Consider the following 17551-nt stretch of genomic DNA (forward strand, 5'->3'; position numbering starts at 1 on the left):
TAACTGCTAACTTCCTACCCTATCGCGTTGTTTTGTTTTGGTGACAACATGGCCGGTGTAAGTCACGTGATTGAACCCGAGTTGGCCAAACTCTCTCTATCTACGGCTCTGGTCCACTGTGCGACGTAACGCCCTCTGCTGATTGTCAATGGCAGTCTGAACGGATCCTCATTAAAACAGCGTCGCGTTCCCAGAGGCCGGAATTAAATAAATAATGAAAATATATGCCTAATGATGTCTGACTCTCTAGCTGTTATATAACCATTCGTGATGCTTTGTTGTGATTTGTCAGAACATGAATGAAAATAGGCCCAAGCCAATAGATATTTTATTTCTCGTGGTCCAAAGACTGTGTCCGGTTTGTGAACCGGGGTCTATAACCCTCAGACATATTCCTATAAAATATACTTTTAAAAAAGACTGATATAACAAGTGATTAAAAAAAAAATCCCAAGAATCAGAAAAAAAAACCCACACGTAACATCGACCGGTGCGTTGATATTGTTTGGGATATACCTGTAGGCCTACTGGAATTTTTTATGAATGAATTTTCAAAAGGATTTTTTCATTAACAATTTAATTCTTCTTATATTGAAATACCATCGGTGTTGTAGAGTTTTTTAACAACCTCAAGTGAAAGTTGTAAGTTTCATTAAGTAGACGTCCTAGGATTTATATTTATTGTCCAAAGCCTGTCTGAAATGCATTAATAAGACTGAATTATATTGTTCTAATAAGGATATGAGTTCAAACTAATGTTTATGTGACTGTTAAATTTCCAGAATAAGTCGCCTTATCCCCTTATAATTACTCCCACTCAACCAAAATTAAATTATGGATTCAATTCCAACCATTTACGCCATGATTTAGATTTGCTCATGCGCTGTATGAAAACGGCAATGTTCACTCATCATCACGGTGCGGCGAATGTCAGTTGCGGCGAGTCCTCGTATTGGTTCGTATAGAAGTGTGGTTGGTAGGCTATTGTTGTATTGTTGAGGTAAGCTTTGTTTACACACTGGCTGGAATAAGCTCGAATCTCCATTGGTCCATAGTGTACTTACTAAATTAGTTTTTGCATCATGTAATTCGTACTTTATGGATTTCATTTAATTGCTAGAATACTAAAATTTCTAGGCCTAGGCTATGTTTAGTTTATCGGCCTAGGCTAATACTACTACTACACTAGTAGAAGAGGCCTAGGGCCTACCAAGGCTAGTACTATTACTAATTATAGGCCTAGGCTATAGTGTCAAGAGTGTCGTAGTGTGGTTGTTGGTTTAGTTAGATAAAACAAAGGTCAGAGTTTTATTAAACTGTTTTGGCCTAGGCCTATTATAGGTATAGGCCTATGGCCAGATGATAGTGAGTAGGCTTCAATTACAGTCAGTAGCCTATGCTAGGCTGGTATACTATAGTCTATAGTATTAATATTTTAAGATTTGATAATACTACTAATAGTTATTTCAATAAATACAATTTTAAAATCATGTTCTTGTTACGATTTATTAACTTATTACAAGCAGGGACGTAGCCAGGATTTTGAAATAACGGATTTTCGGCAACCATAGAGATCTGATTAATACTGTATGTGTCAAGTACCATAAACAATAAAGCTTAAAAAACAGTCTTTGATGTATGTACTTTAGATACTTCAAAGCTGTGGTTTTACAACCACCTCAGCCCCAAAGAAAATTTGAGGAAATGGTACTTCAGATGGCCAGAAATGACACTTTTATATAGTAAAATTTATCATCACATCACCATATTACAATCAAAATGAAGAGCCAACAAATTACTCATGATCTTTTTTCTCCAACCATAGAGATCTACTTAATTTCCAGGACAACTTTTCCCAACTATACTCTAGCTTTAACTACTATAATAATTATGATCGACAAATCACAAGTTCCCTTTTTTCCAATTTTTAATATTATAATATTATTATTTATTATCATAATTACCATCGTCATCATCATCATCATTATTATTATTACTTCTACTACTAGTTAGTATTATTAAACAAAACTTTATAAGTGCTTGCAAAAGGATAGAAACCAATCTGAACCATATAATATCCCATTTTTGTATTTTAAAAGACATGGCCTGCGATTTATGGATTTAAGGCCAATTCAAGAGGATTTTTTTTGGTTTTGTAAGTTTGCTAAATCCACCCCTTGAGAAGTAGCCGTTATAAATCCGAAAATTTTAATTTTTGCATTATCGTGTACAATGAAAATTGATTAATCTAACGAATATTCCACTGGGTAACCCCAGGTTAGCATGTGATTTTTATTGATAGAAGTTTATGGTGGGTTTCTATTAGAGCACGGGTCACAAACCTACAGTAGAATGAGTCAATTAAAAATTGTACAGTTAAATCAACACCAAACTATCATGTGCTGATACATATTTACATATTTTATAGAAGTATTCATTTTGAGTGATCCCAGGAAAGAATGTGTTGGCCTATTTGCTAGTAAGAACAAGCTTTAAAATTCCAACACTGTTTACAAAGGGGAGGGGGGAAGCCACGCCCTGAATACATCCCTGATTACAAGGAGTCCACCTCAGACACCTCATGGTTGTGGCTTAGGTGAACAAAAATTTCAAGAATATGGATTATGGCTTTACTCTAGGAATGCCATTCGTTTCGCATGTGAGCAATGATGTATTTACCATCCAGAAAATTAGGAAATTATGTGTTTTGTTTGTCTTATTGACAACTTATCTTATGGAAACTTTTTTGTTTTAAGAAGACCGGTAGATCTAAAGACAAAGTAGACTAGATGGAATATATTAATTGCTGTAACAAAAGCTACACAATAAACATTGCATACAGTAGTCTATAGAGGTAGCTATATTAGTACCAGCAAGATGCTGTATTGTCAGGGTGAAGCAATTTATTTACAGTCAGTAGAAAACATTCATAATTGTGCATTAATGACATTTCCTATTAGTACTGTATGCAGTTCTTCCTTTCTTGCATGATGAAATTAACAGTCAATATGCCCGCTACTCATTATTAAATACGGTAGACAGTTCAGCAACTAAATTTGCTACTGTGAAATAATAGGCAGTGGCTATTGTTACACCATTCTTAAACTAATTCTTAATTCTGATTGGATGTAAATTGTATTTGGATTAAAATTGATGTAAGATTGGTGAATAACACTTAACAGTAGGCACTGTAGTAAGATGTAAAAATAACCAAATATGTAAAACATTGTACCATAAATATCAAAATAACCACAAATGTCATCACATGTCGACCACAAGAAACATTTTCACCCACTAGTGTAAAAATCTGTTTAAACACAAAATGTTAAAACATTCTGCTTAAATTTTACAAGTAGTTTGTAAACATTTCATTTTTTACTTCAAATGTCATAACATGCCAACCACTAAAGTTAAAACTCATTATAAGATAAGTCAGGCCTATTATCAGATGTATGTGTGTTTGTTTGTGTGTGAGTGAAGTTTCCTGAGCATCAAAATTTGTAAAATATTGAAAAGACCTTAATTACTGTATCTGCTTACGATTTACATGGTGCTGCGTGCCTTTTACCACATTGAGGAGTTTTTGTTAATAACTGTATGGTAAAATGATGTTGTTATTGATGTACTTCTAATCTACCATTTTAAACTATAAAGGATTTCTTTGACTTCAGCTGTATTTAAGGTACAGTTTGCAGATCAGTTACAAACTTTTTCAGACTTCTATAGATACTTCAGTTCCAGCATTATGGAAGTGAACAATTATTTTGCCTATTAAAAAAAAATCTAACTACAAAGAAATGAATGATCTACGCCCAGTGGCACTTACCCGTGTTCTTTCAGTGAAGTGTTTGGAAAAAAATAAGGTATAGATTACTCCCATATGTAAAAGGTTTATTAGACCATGATTAGACAAACTACAATTTGCCTACCGCCCTAATTAAAGTGTTGAAGACGCAGTGCTCACACTTTTAAATAGTGTCCATGAACACCTTAAAAAAGTAGGTAGTTTCACAAAAATAATTTTAGTGGACTTCTCTAGCGCCTTTAATACCATCGTTCAACCCTTCTTTCTGGCCAATAAACTGCTATTTATTTTTTTATTTATTTATTCAGGTTACATACACACTAAACATATTAATTAGAGTACATATTAATTAGAATGTATATTCTATTTTATTATTTTATTGGTTTTTTTTTAGTGATTTTCTGTTATACTGAACATGTATAATATAATTTATAATGACATTCAAAACTGTATGAGTAGTCAATAAATTTATTTATCTGTGTGGTGGCTCTCATGGTAGCGGCTTAATTCGTCATAGTTTAATTCAATTATGTCCAGAATATTTGTTATAATTTTTGGTCTGATAAAACAATCTGAGTTCTGAGTTCTAAGCAAGAATCTTTTAAGTATGCTTCTTGCGTGATGTTGAGGAATTTATAGATTGGTGCGGTCAAAACTTTTTAGAAATAACTATAAAACTAAGGAGAAAGGTATTGATTTTAGAAAAAAAGATGGCTGCTACCCTACAAATTGCAATCAGCTACAGCAGTGTTTTTTTTTTTTCATTGTAAACTACTATCTTTTAATATTGATCGAAACCATTTTACAAAGTTTATTTTATAAAGTATTTTAACCTTTTGTTTAGTTTGTGTCTTTGGTAGCCTAAGATCCCAGGATCAACATTTTTTAGTTGTTAAGCAAGCATCCAGAATTATTTGTGTTGAGCAAGCTCATCTGGATTCTGGACATTTTATTAAATGCCTCCATGGTTTTACAGAAATGTTTTTGCTTTCTTTTTATAGGCCTATTTTAAATCATATACATACATGTATATGCATCCTGTAATTGGCATTTACACTCTTGGATGTTTGAATACAATACAAATTTACTGTTATCATCTAGACTAACATGGCTACCCTATTTACTTCATCATGATAAAAATATATAGAAAATTTTGTTTTATATACCGTCCTCAGAACTATTTTATTATGGCATTTGCTTACCCTTAGCAAGCTACTTCTTTCAGAAGCCACTTTGTTGTTTGAGGCCAAAACTGTTTGTTTCCCAATCATTGATCTAAGATTGCATAGTAGTCTTATTAGAAGTACATAAACAGTTATAGGTCGTAATTTTATTATTTTAAACCAGAAACCAGAGAATTGCAGTGACTTCATTTTGCTTACATGGTACTTATTAGATTACTTTTATTTAAATGGTTGTCAAAGCAGCTACTTGTGTACTTTAAGTATGTTTCCCCCACAAATCCTATGTAGGATCTGTAATTCTGTGAATGGACTCTAGTATTATATGGCAATAAATATTACTTCATAAAGAATCATGATAGTTTGGTCTATTTTCATTCATTATTATTCTACTCTCTTCCAAGCTAATCAGATAGGTAAACACTTATTACTGTATATTAGAATTATGGAGGAATAAGTTGATCCATGATACTGTACTATAATAAATATTGCTATCTTTTTAGATTAAATAAAAATGGGACCAAAGGTCAATGTGTGGGCTCATTAACGTCATTCATTTATCCATTTACAGTACTGTTAACAACATTTTCAAGTGCAAAATTATGCAATGTCCGCCACACTACCTGGTCGGATTTCAGTAAAGGGGTGCTGTTTTTGACAAAGTTTCTTAAAGTCCTGTCAATTCAATTACAGTATTTATTTGAATAAACATCCCCTCCAGAACCTCATTTGGAATAAACGCCGCCCTCAAATAAGTAAATAACCCTTCACAACAATAAACGCCCTGAAGCGATTATTCAAATAAATACGGTATTTCATTATGGTAAATGTCAGGCCACCCTACAATGTATCGTGACCACCCTACTGTAGTTTATTTGAGTAGCAAACCAGTAGTATGATTCTAATACTGTAAGAAGTAGTAGAAAAACAGATGATGTGATGGCAGGATGTCATCAATTGCATCCAACTGCTCTACAGGAAATTGCAGGTCTGCTGTTAGTAAGAGTATTTTAATTTGTGCCCATGTTGAACCCTTTGTTTTAATTACATAACATAAACAAGCAATAAACACTTATTTACCATACTTTTAACAATAATAAACACACTATAACACTTAAAACATGAAGCCCACAGGGCCTATTGCTACATTGCTACACTAGTAGTATGAATCATACAAATTAAAACAATAAATTGCTTGTGGAATTCCTTTGTATTTATTTCATGACATAACAGATTACAAATTAAAAGAAACAATAAATTACTCTTTTAAAATTAGAAATTTGATGGGAAAAAAAGAATATACCATATTTAAATGATATTTTGCATTTATTATGAAAATGTCTCATTAGAGCTCCATGTTGTTTTTTGTGATTTTGAGGTATTCTACTTTTGCAAAATGTTAAACCTTTGTATAGAGTACCACAGTCGTATTGTCGCGACGCCAGGTGGCGCACTCTGTCGTCAACAGACCGTGGTTACCGTTCAGTACGCCTGAATGACTTCATAGGCTTTTTGGAATAGGCATTTTAAAATATAATATTTTACCATGAAAATGTACTAAAAACACAAAAGCTCGCATTATATTAGTTATCGAACACACATTTAATCATCAATTAAAATTTAAAAAGAAAAAGTAAGATACAACATCTTAATAATTACATTAGAAAATGGGATCAATGGTTTGTCAGTGGCAAAAATGGCGCCCGGTTGAATTATTTTTGCAACGATAGCAATGCTGAATTGCAATGCAACAAGACATAATCTTATCACTCCTCTCCTAAACAACCTGCAATGTCAAGCTATTCAACAACAGATTTTCTTTAAAATCCTTATTCTTATGTTATCAATGGCTCTTTGATTTTCTCAACCATCTTATCTCTCACAAATTCTCAATCTTCATATTTGTATAAGAACTAAATTATATAAAGTATGTTATCAGTCTTGTGTTATCAGACTTGTGTTATCTGTGGACAATTTGTGTTTGATGTTAAATAAACCATGAAGAATATTCCTACATGAATAAACAATGTAAAGGTCTTGTTTGTTCAGTTTGGCTTTGTTTTAATTGTCATAAACAAATCTGTCTATCTACACAGTAGTTATTGCTGGCCCCCATAATTGTCTGACTCCCCCGGAAAATGTATGTAGTCAAACTAGTTTAAATTAAAACTTGAGCACGTTGATGCTCAAGCACTCCACCATATGCATTCTGGATAATTCTTGACCATAAAATCAGATGATAAACTGAATAAAACTTTAAATAAAATTGTATACTATTACTATATAATTGCTACTGCTAAAGTTATTTTCTTACTAACTGTTGATTGTATAGTATGTTATATTAATACTATACAAGAACAACTCAGAGCCTGTAGAATATTATGATTATTATTATTATTATTATTATTATTATTATTATTATTATTATTATTATTATTATTCAATCATCAGCAAATCATTGTGGAAATTACTATAGATCCCCAAGGTCTGGTATGTATGAAACGTAGGTAAAATTTTTAATGTACAGTGGTTGTACTGTAGTTTACCAACCAATGATATCAAAATTCCTGTCTTTCAGTATTTTTATTTAATTTTGCTTTGGATTGTTATTTAAAGATGGCCTTTTGATTTAAATTATCTTTGTCTCTATTTTATTTTGCTTCAAGGTCGTAGGAAGCATTTGACTAATTAGGCCTCTTAATACTAAAATCAGTATCATTATATTTTTTTTTTATGCAATAGCCTTTCTTGATACAAATCTGTATATCCTGAATTCAGGCATAGAGTACCTCTTTTCTTCAAGTGTGTGTGGGGGGGGGGGGGGTGTTTGATTATTTTTCTACAGTTGTTTGTATTTTTTTTTAGAATGAATGTCAAATAAATCAAATTTAATCCAGAATTGCTATATGTACTACTAGTATTATACTTATTAAACTAAAATGGTTGTCCGCTCACTCCAATAAATTTGTCTTGCTATTGGGCAACACCTACTCTTCTGCGTACCGTAACTGTATTTATTAACTGAAGGATACCTGTAATAAGATATCAATTCACCCAGTTATGATATTCCCAGTGATATACAGTACATTGAGAAAAGAAATTTTGGAACAATTTATTAGAACTCTGACCTGTGTACAGTAATTTAAATGTAATGTCTTCTTCAGGAATCAGTTAATATATATATTTTTTAAATGGCTTTCAAAGCAGTCTTTTAAAAATATTTTAACGAATTAAGCGCCGTGAGCGTACTCTCTCTTTGAGGTGATTGGGCACTATAAAATTATTCAAATTACAGTATTATATTTTTGATATAAATTCATTTCAAATCTGCTTTGTGGCAGGTTTATAATTGCCACATATTTTCGCGCCACACCTTAAGGCTGTAACGATCAAGAGGAAACAGTCATCAGAAAATGTAGGTAGCGGTAGCTTTTACTACGAAGAAATGGGAATTCTGAACTAATCAATGCGCATGCGCAGTTACCAAATAACGTCTATGAAGTATCTATAAAAACATAGTGAGCATGCGCTTGAAAATGCAGGACAGCCAGTAAGCATGTGCATTGAGTAAGTGACGTTATCGAGCCATGTCGAGCATGCGCAGTTACCAAAAAGACGTCTCTGGAACCAAATAGCGGCTGCAAAGAGGGTATGATTACCAAAAAATTGTCTGAGGAACCAAACAGCGGCTGCGAAGAGGGTATGAAATACTGTAGAAACGGGAAAAATCGAACTTTATATGCAACAATTGAGCATGCACAATTCAGCTAAAGTGATCAGGTTATGGATGGAAAATAATGAGAACTCGAGCCGGTCTAAAAGCCTCTATTTTGGCTATCTTTACAGACAGTTCATCAGTGTTCGTCAGGGGGAATTGTAATTAAATTATCGCAAAAAAAAAGGTGTATTAGGCTTTATCATCGTACCTACGTACATAGGCCTATGCATTGACAATCGCATAAAAAACAGAAACCACAGAAACTGACTAACACAACCCAGGGCCTACTACTAGCCAAGTAGTAGAGCCAGTGTATTCCACATTTTATTGTGTCGAAAAATACTGTGTCATACGCTGAAGAGGGTTAAGGTTAACTATTATCGAGATATTGTAGGGTACCCATGATTTATAGACCCATAAAAAATAGCCACACACTGGCGACTGTAGTAGAAGGGCCTAGCCAAGCTAGTGGGGGAGGGGGATGAATACAAATAAAGAAAATAATATTAAAAGTAATATTATTATCATTATTAATATTAATAACAATAATGGTGAAAATGCAGTTTACATTCTGGTTGTTGAGCTTGTAGTCAGCAGGAGTACAAAGCAAATTGAAACGGTGTGTCCAATCTCGGGCGGCCTTGTATAGATACCACAAATTACATTGTTGACAGGCTGTCAAGTGGCTAAGGCTATGTTTTAGCCATAGGTGCAAGCATTTTCATGGAATATAAATAAACTGTAATAAAGTATTAAGCCTCTTAATAAAAAAACAAAAAACAAAAAAAAAACAGTAACAGACCCCCATGGATGGCAAAACGAAACAAGGGAAAACAACGTAAAAGATTAAGAGAAAAAATCGATATTTATTGGGGAAGAGTGAAATGGTTCAACACTGCAAGAGGGAAAGTTTGATTTGGCGTGGATATCCTGAGACATTTTTCCAGCAGTGGACCGACAATAGCTGATGATAAAGCCTCTGAAGGTTATCAGCGTAATTAACTTACCAAACACTCTGGTCAATCAACAACAGTGAACAAAAATAATGTTAAATATAGAAAAAATAATCAAAATTAATGCCGAAATATTACAATGAAAATCCAAATGGAAGAATTGAGGCAATCAATACGCTAAATTATATGTCATGTAATAACAAAATTTACACATATGATAAATTTGGAATTAGCTGTATAAACAATTGAATAAGGTACATGTTGTGGTGTTTTTTTAACCAGCCATCTGAAACTTCTCACCATTTAACCTAAGTTGTTGTCGAATTTTTATTCAGTCAAGTGCTTACAATATTATATAGTCAGTAGCTCTTCATGGTTTGTTGCACTACAAAAATGATCTTTAGAAATCATATTCTAAAGTAGTTGAAATGTTGTCATGCATTTTTTATTTTGTATTCTTTGTACTGTAATGTGAACATACTTTTGATGAATTCCATTTAGTGCTTCACTGCATTTATTCTTTATTCACAATCGAATCGCAGCCTTGAACATCTGAATTGCATGATTTATACTACTGTAATATGAAAACAAAATGGAAACTTGAAAAATATAATTCATTACAAAAAGTAGTACCTGTATATGTAAAATGGAAAGATTTGTAAAATACATGGGCTTGTCATGCCAATAGCAGTATCAGTGCCCAGAACAAGAAAATTGATTTTTTATTTCGTTTTCTCTACTATAAGCTTTAAAATGCTAATTATTTAGTTTTAACATTACTTTTAGCAACATTATGCCATGTAGTTGGATGGAAAGCATGAATGCAAACATGTAAACATAAAAAATTTCATCGAATATTAAAAATACATCAAAATTCAAATGGAACATAGGACTTTTCCTCTTTGCCATAATGAGAAGTATTGTTGAAATTACAAAAAAAAAATGAAAATAATTAAAAAAGTATTTAAGTAAAAAATTTATGAAAAACAAAAAGAAAATCATACTAAAGAAGGTAAAAAAAAAAATAAACATGAAAACCTACTCGATGTCAATAAGACTCAAACTATGGCTCCAGTGGTAATAACGAGGATGATGTTGACGCTTCTTACCATAAAGCTAAAAAACCCAACCCTGTGGAGGTTAGTGACACATTTTTGATACGTGGTCTTTGCTTGGACAAAGTTTGAAAAAGATCCAAGCATGGAAAGTGACCAAAAGTGCCAGACAGAACAACCATGAGAAAAAAAAAATCAGAACAAAAACAATGGCTTTTTCTGCTAACACCGGAAAAGCCAAAAACAAGAACTTGGAAAACACTGTTTTTACCAAAAATAAAAAGCAACTTCCTGAAGAAAAATGGGAGGAATTATATTTATTTATTTCAGTGAGCACTTGGTAGTTCAGAACACAAGCTACACATTATTTATTATTTTATTTATTCTTTCTTTTGACTGGATACATTTTCAATACAAAAGTACTGGTCTCTCAAATGGTCCAGTTATTTTAAACAATTCTAGGAATAGAAACTTAATTAATATTAACATAATCAAAATACAAAATCATTAGAATTAAAAAACAAAAACAACAACAAAAGACATAAAACATGAAAGAAAACAGAAAAGAATTTAAATATGTGATAAAATTCAAAATTAAGAAATAGCACTTTTGAAAATATCCAAACTCATATTGGTTGCATTTTTCCTTATGTCAATTGGTAGGTTATTCCATTCTTTGGCAGATTGTTTTGGCAGATCAATAAACATTGGTTTATGGAACGTCCACAGTACCTTCTGCGGTGCCTATGACATTCCACTGCGCACTTACCATTCGGCGACCCATTGCATTCTCGGTGCATTTGTTATGCGACAGCGACTTTTTCATTCGGTGGCGACTATGTATTCTGCGCATTTGTTATGTAGTGGCGATTTTTTCATTCGGCGGCGACCCTAGCATTTGGCGACTACATCATTCAGCATTCAGCGACCTTAGCATTCGGCGACTATAGGCCTGTATCAATTGGCGACCATCGAATATTATAACGGGTAATTTCCAACGCCTGCTTACAATACAAGCCTAACTTACATAGCTGTATATTTTTGTGTTAATCTGGTGCTTCTGTTTGTGTTTATGTTTTTCTACTACATTTGAAGAAGAAAAATGATAATGCACATGATTAGTATATACTTATAAGTGATTTCGTGGTCTAAAACAATGATTCTGTGACATTTAAAAGGTTGTAGTCCAGTGTCCTTGGCCCATCCAGTACTCTAGAAGTGTTTGGAATGTAACCTCATACTTGACAATTCCTAATACATTCTAAAAATGCATTATTATGACAGTGTAAATCGGCACTCCCTGCACCCCAAAGTTGTAAGAAGCACAACCAGGAAGCACTAGGTATTTTAAATGGTTTAGAAAGCTAGGCTTATGTACACAGACGTTGGAAAATACAAGTTTTCAATTATAGTCCCCGAATGCTAAAGTTGCCGAATGATGTAGTCGCCAAATGCTAAAGTCGCAGAATGATGCAGTCATCAAATACTAGAGTCGCCGAATGATAAAGTCGCCGCCGAATGATTAAGTTGCAGCCAAATGCTATTTGTGTGGAACAAAAGGCCGCTGCCGAATTATAAAGTTGTAGCCAAATGCTATTTGAGTCGAACGAAAAGTCACCGCAGAGGGCAATGGGGGCGTTCCATGTTGGTTGGTTGGCCTTTATACTGTACTTTTTCCAGTTGCGACCAATTTTCAGATCCTCCGTTTTGAGGCAACCTATCACATACGTAACTGGCACTTTGCAAGTTCTTGTTATTGGGAGTCCACACTCTCCTCAACTCCACCATGGTTGAAGTTGCATATGACATCGCCACATGCCTTATAATGGCGTTTGAAGTGTCTTAATTTGACATTAATCAAAAATTCTAACTTGTTTTTTGGGAAAAAATTCTCAGCTTTAACACTACTTCTACCCCCACTATATTAGTGCTCTCCTACGTGTGTGGGCAGGAATAATACTGATCATAATCAATATAGTATGGTGTCTTGACCCCTTTGTTGATTGCTGAAGACGACTTATACTTCAGCAATAAAAAGCTTGCATGCAAAACATTTGCATCATAATGGAACATTATATTGTGCTGAAAAATTATGCATCTTTTCAACATCGATGTAGTGTATACATGCGAAATAAATTAAATTTTTATTGTAGTGGTGGTCCCTTGTTTTCGTTCTTAGGTCTGCGATCGCCTCAATTGATTTTCAACAGTAATTCCTGAAGATAAGCATTCATGCCAAGTTGGAGGTACAGTAGCTAGTGGCTTGAGATTTAACAGTTAATAAACCCAATAATTTTGGGGTTAGATGCTCTCTGGTGCAATCTGAAATAGATCTCTAGTGCTCAAATACAAATGACTTAATGTGTAGCACCATCATTAGTTTCCTACTTGGATAACATGCATGCATAACTCTATTGTTTACATCTCATCGATCCATTTTGCAAAGCAATTGTAGCTAGAATTGGAAGGATAGAATTTTGGATGATTCTAGTCCTGATAAACTCTAGAATTGCAAAGGTTTCAAGTATTTTGATAAAAAGTTTAGGTTGAGATTAGTGGAAAAGCGCGAGACTTAAAGTGAGTGGCTTGAGAGCTTGAGGTTTAGTCGAAAAGTGTGGGGCTCATGCCAGATACGTAAGACTTGGTAGGTATGTGATAATGTCTGCAAATATAACACAAACTGAAATCCAAATATGAATGCAACTTCTTAATTCATTAAAGATGAAAGACAAAACATGTTTACTGATTGATGGATTTTTTTAAATGGTGAATAAATTTGAACTTCGAACTTTGTTAACCAAACCAGATTGCTAGTTGAAATTCTGATAATGTTGGATAACAGAAATGTCATTCTTATCTTAAGTATCATTACCCTTCAAAACATTATCATATATTTTTAAATGCTGTGTACCTCTCATGTTTGTGTCTTTTAGGGTTTCATGGGTGTAGGAAATAATGTCAGTATGAAAAAATATCAGTAGAAATACCATTAACAAAGGATTGATCCATTTCAGACAGGAGCTATCACACACCCAGTTATTTCTGATTTCCGTCTCTTATACAGTAGACTGTTGACATGAGGCTGTTGCTCATTAAATTTGCAACAATATTTTGTTACCAGAATACTGTTTATTACCGTATGTTATTATTTTTTTATTGTAAATATTGTTTAGATTCTTTTAAACCTTACTTCATTAACGTCTCTGTTTCCATAGCTTGTATCAATTTTACCTACATTCTATGAACATACATCAGTGTAATAGAAACTTAATATTTCTACTGACTACCACTACCAGCTAATTAGATCCATGCAAAGGTATAGGAACCGTATTATTCAAAATGCCAATAGCAAGTGTGTTCAACAACCTGTCAGCCCTCAACCATTCATGCATAATCGACAACACGGTTTGTATCACTGTATTTGGTATGAATTTTAAACACGTGCCATGTTCTCACAATCACTCCTCTCCGATGCAAGTTAATGAGAAATCCAGTCAAGGCCGCATTAAATTTTATCGTATGTCTACACTAGAGTTATAGCGGATAGTTATAGCGCTTATACACTGATATAAAAAAGTTGAAGATTAAAATTATTTCTATTGATCTCATGATGATGTCTCAATAAAACGAAGACGAAAAAACAGAAATTACATTAGGCGAGGGCCTGCATGGGCTAGGGCTGCTTTGAATTGGGTAGGCAGTAGGTCATTCCCAACTATCGACAAATAAAAGGCAAAATATGTTTAACATCCAATTTCTTCATCTTCACTTGGTAGAGCATTCTGAGTTTTTTCCTCACCTAAGTCTACCTATTAACATTTAGGAGATTTTCGGCAGCATTTATAACCTGAGCCTCCAAATGTAGTATGCGAGTACGAACGTTGTTCATGATTCTTGAATGCTAGAATGTGTGAATTGCAGTGGCTAAAGATAAGGCTACCGTATTAGCTGTAATTTCAGAATCATATACGTACATATTTCAACGGCGTTCACCGTATCTCGTTCAGCCATATCTTTAGACACAGCGAACGAACTACCATGGTATTTTGCGGATTTCCCAAAAAAGGACATGAAAATTTATATGAAGTTTACAATGAAAGGTAATAATATAAGTTTGTCCTGTAATGTTTTATTTGGATTACTTTTGACAATTATAAAGTTAAAAACAACTCAAAAAATGTCATTTTAAAGATGCTTTGGTTGATATTATGAACCAACTAGGCCTAGTAGAATTGCCTCGAAAATGAGACTGTGGTCAAGCTACAGGTGTTATTGCAATCAACATGTGGCAAGTCAATTAACAAAAAGTTCTGTCGGATGAGAGCCTTGCCAATCCGGTCATTTTTCGGTGTTAGTTTGCGGGGTGAAGCGCTTGTTTTCTATCAGGTGACCCCATCCATACGGTCGGTGTCAGCCTCGTAACAAACGCTTGTTCAATAACTACGATATCACCGGTGTAACTTACACCGTCGGAACAAGGCTAGCCTTCAAATTAAAGTTTCAAAATCCATTGCATAAACGTTTTACCACAAATAGGCCTACAGTACACATCGTACATCATCAAAATTAATAGGGGTCTTGACAAAGATAGAATGTTGTACTTAGATAACATATATTCTTATAGTGGTCATGAATAATTGTTCTTTTATAGAAACAATTGCAATGTTTAATATTCTAGTGGTAAAGCTTGCGAAGCAAGCGTACCCTTTAGTTACTTAAATGCATTGTTAATTGACCAGGGAAATATTTTCAGTTGGAAGGAAAAAAATAATTTGATAAAGTAAGCAATTCAAATATTGAATTTCATTGTATAACTTTAAGTTTTGTATAAGTTTTGTATAACTTTAAGTTTAATAGTCAATATAGAAGTTACTATAGTGTACTGTATCGTAAAGAGGAATTCTATTATTGAACATTCACAGTCTGTGCTATGTCAGTAAAAAAGGTAATATGTTCATGACTCGACTACAATACAAAGTGAATCACTATGTGAAAAATGCTTTATGTTAAGTGTGAAATGCTGATTTGCATAATTGTTAAAATCAATTGTAACATTATTAGCTTCCATTCTCTTCTGTGCATCTAGGCATCGTAATAATTAATGATTATTACTTTGTATAAAGACCACTGGGTTGTATAAAAGCTATTGAAACAATGTTTAAGATCATACCCTGGACCTCAGGGAAGAACAGTGTACTAATACTGACTGAGTATCCAGAATAAAGAAAGATTTCTATCTATCTATCTATCTATCTATTAAACAAAGCATTAAAATATTCCATTCCTATATATTCTTTGCTTGTAGCTTAAACTTGATTTTATTAAATTATTGATTTACAGAATGGATTATGATCTGTTTTCTTCTACAGTTGGTTGTTGTTGCTAAGGTGAGAAATGGAGCAGACACGTGTAGAGTTGATGACTCTGTCGAGAGAAGAAACCTCAAAACTTCAGGAGGGAGTCACTTTGGTCAACAAGTCGGAGAATGAGAAGTACATAATATATCGTGATTCTGATGAGTTCACAGCCTGTAAGAATATATGTAAGCACCAAGGAGGGACATTCATCAAGGACATTGAAGATACCTCTAAGTGGTAAGTATATTGAATCAGTGCAGCTACTTCGTAGGCGACCGCCTCTCTTACGTGACCACTTACAAAAAAAATGTTTTTCATGTTCAATTACAGCATTAAGATACCTCTCTTAAACACCCATCCCTTGTAAGCAACTGTAACCACTTTTTAGTTCCTATGCATGTAATGCAATAAGAACTATTGTAATCACTCTTCATTTTTCCTTTGTTTTTTATTGTGTGTGTGTGTGTGCGTAGACATTTATGCAAATGCGCATGTGTCAAAGAAAAAGTTTTCTGACATTTTGTTTTACCTCGCGATGCGAAGTTCGATGGGAAGTTTCTGCAGAGTTCAGTCAGGGCTCACTCTAACCGATCGGCAAGTCGGTATGGATGAAGTATTTTGGTTTTACGGCAAAAAAATTAACTGCTGTGGCATAGGTATTTTGAAGAAGGCCTAAAATAAAACAAAAAGGTTTTAATACTTGCTGAAATACATGGTTTTTTCATTTAGATATCCATTTTTCTCTTCATCTCCATGCGACGTTTTTTTCTGTTGTATTAGTAGTGATATGAAGGTACTATATCCCCGACAGTTGGCTATGCAGCAATGTACCCTTTGAATGCAAATTGAAGACAAGTGAAAATATAAAGGCAGCCGACTGTCGGGTACGTAACGACCATTAACTTTCCACAAAAACATGAGGCCTAGTTCAGTACAGTAGTTACTGCAATGCGAGGATGGTAGATCGTTCAGTCAGTGATATCGTTTTATCGTCTAATACATTTCAATAATGTGTGTAAAATTTAAGAATGCACCGTGTGGGTCGCTTTCTTTGTTATGCGGTAGTAGTATACGTAGCAGAGTGACGGCAGCAATCTAAGCCTAGCCTAGGGCCTAGATAGTATACGTTCTTGATCATCGTAATGAAAACTTCGGGTGACAGACGATTGGGCCCAACTGGTGTGGACAATCGGACCCAAGATAGCTTCACATAAATTGTAGTCCTAGTAGGCCACTGCCACCACCCTCACTCCTGATATCGTTCTAAACTACTGTAAAATGAAATTACTGTATACCTAGCTAGGCCTAGGCCCTATGCCTACAAAAATTTTTCAAAGAAATTTGATAAAAATATTACTGTAATTTGCCTGTCAATTACATTATCAATGTGGTCTAAAATCACTATTTTGGGCCATAAAGACTTCCCCTGTATTTTTCAACCTCCACACAAATTTGACCATATATATATATATATATATATAT

The 17551-nt window shown here is 33.8% G+C and overlaps 1 protein-coding gene across 1 annotated transcript in view; it reads left to right on the forward strand.

Moving 5' to 3' along the window:
- LOC117102736 (cytidine monophosphate-N-acetylneuraminic acid hydroxylase-like) overlaps window positions 1-17551 on the forward strand; it is a 49225-nt gene that overhangs the window by 5840 nt on the left and 25834 nt on the right. Inside the window, exon 2 of the mRNA XM_033243143.1 lies at window positions 16082-16306. Coding sequence (XP_033099034.1) covers window positions 16107-16306 — 200 coding nt within the window. The 5' untranslated portion in view covers window positions 16082-16106. The remainder of the gene's footprint in view (window positions 1-16081; window positions 16307-17551) is intronic.

The sequence above is a fragment of the Anneissia japonica genome, unplaced genomic scaffold (genome assembly GCF_011630105.1).
Source record: "Anneissia japonica isolate Jap-2015-1 unplaced genomic scaffold, ASM1163010v1 scaffold1005_len2656397_cov198, whole genome shotgun sequence".
Taxonomy (NCBI): Eukaryota; Metazoa; Echinodermata; class Crinoidea; order Comatulida; family Comatulidae; genus Anneissia; species Anneissia japonica.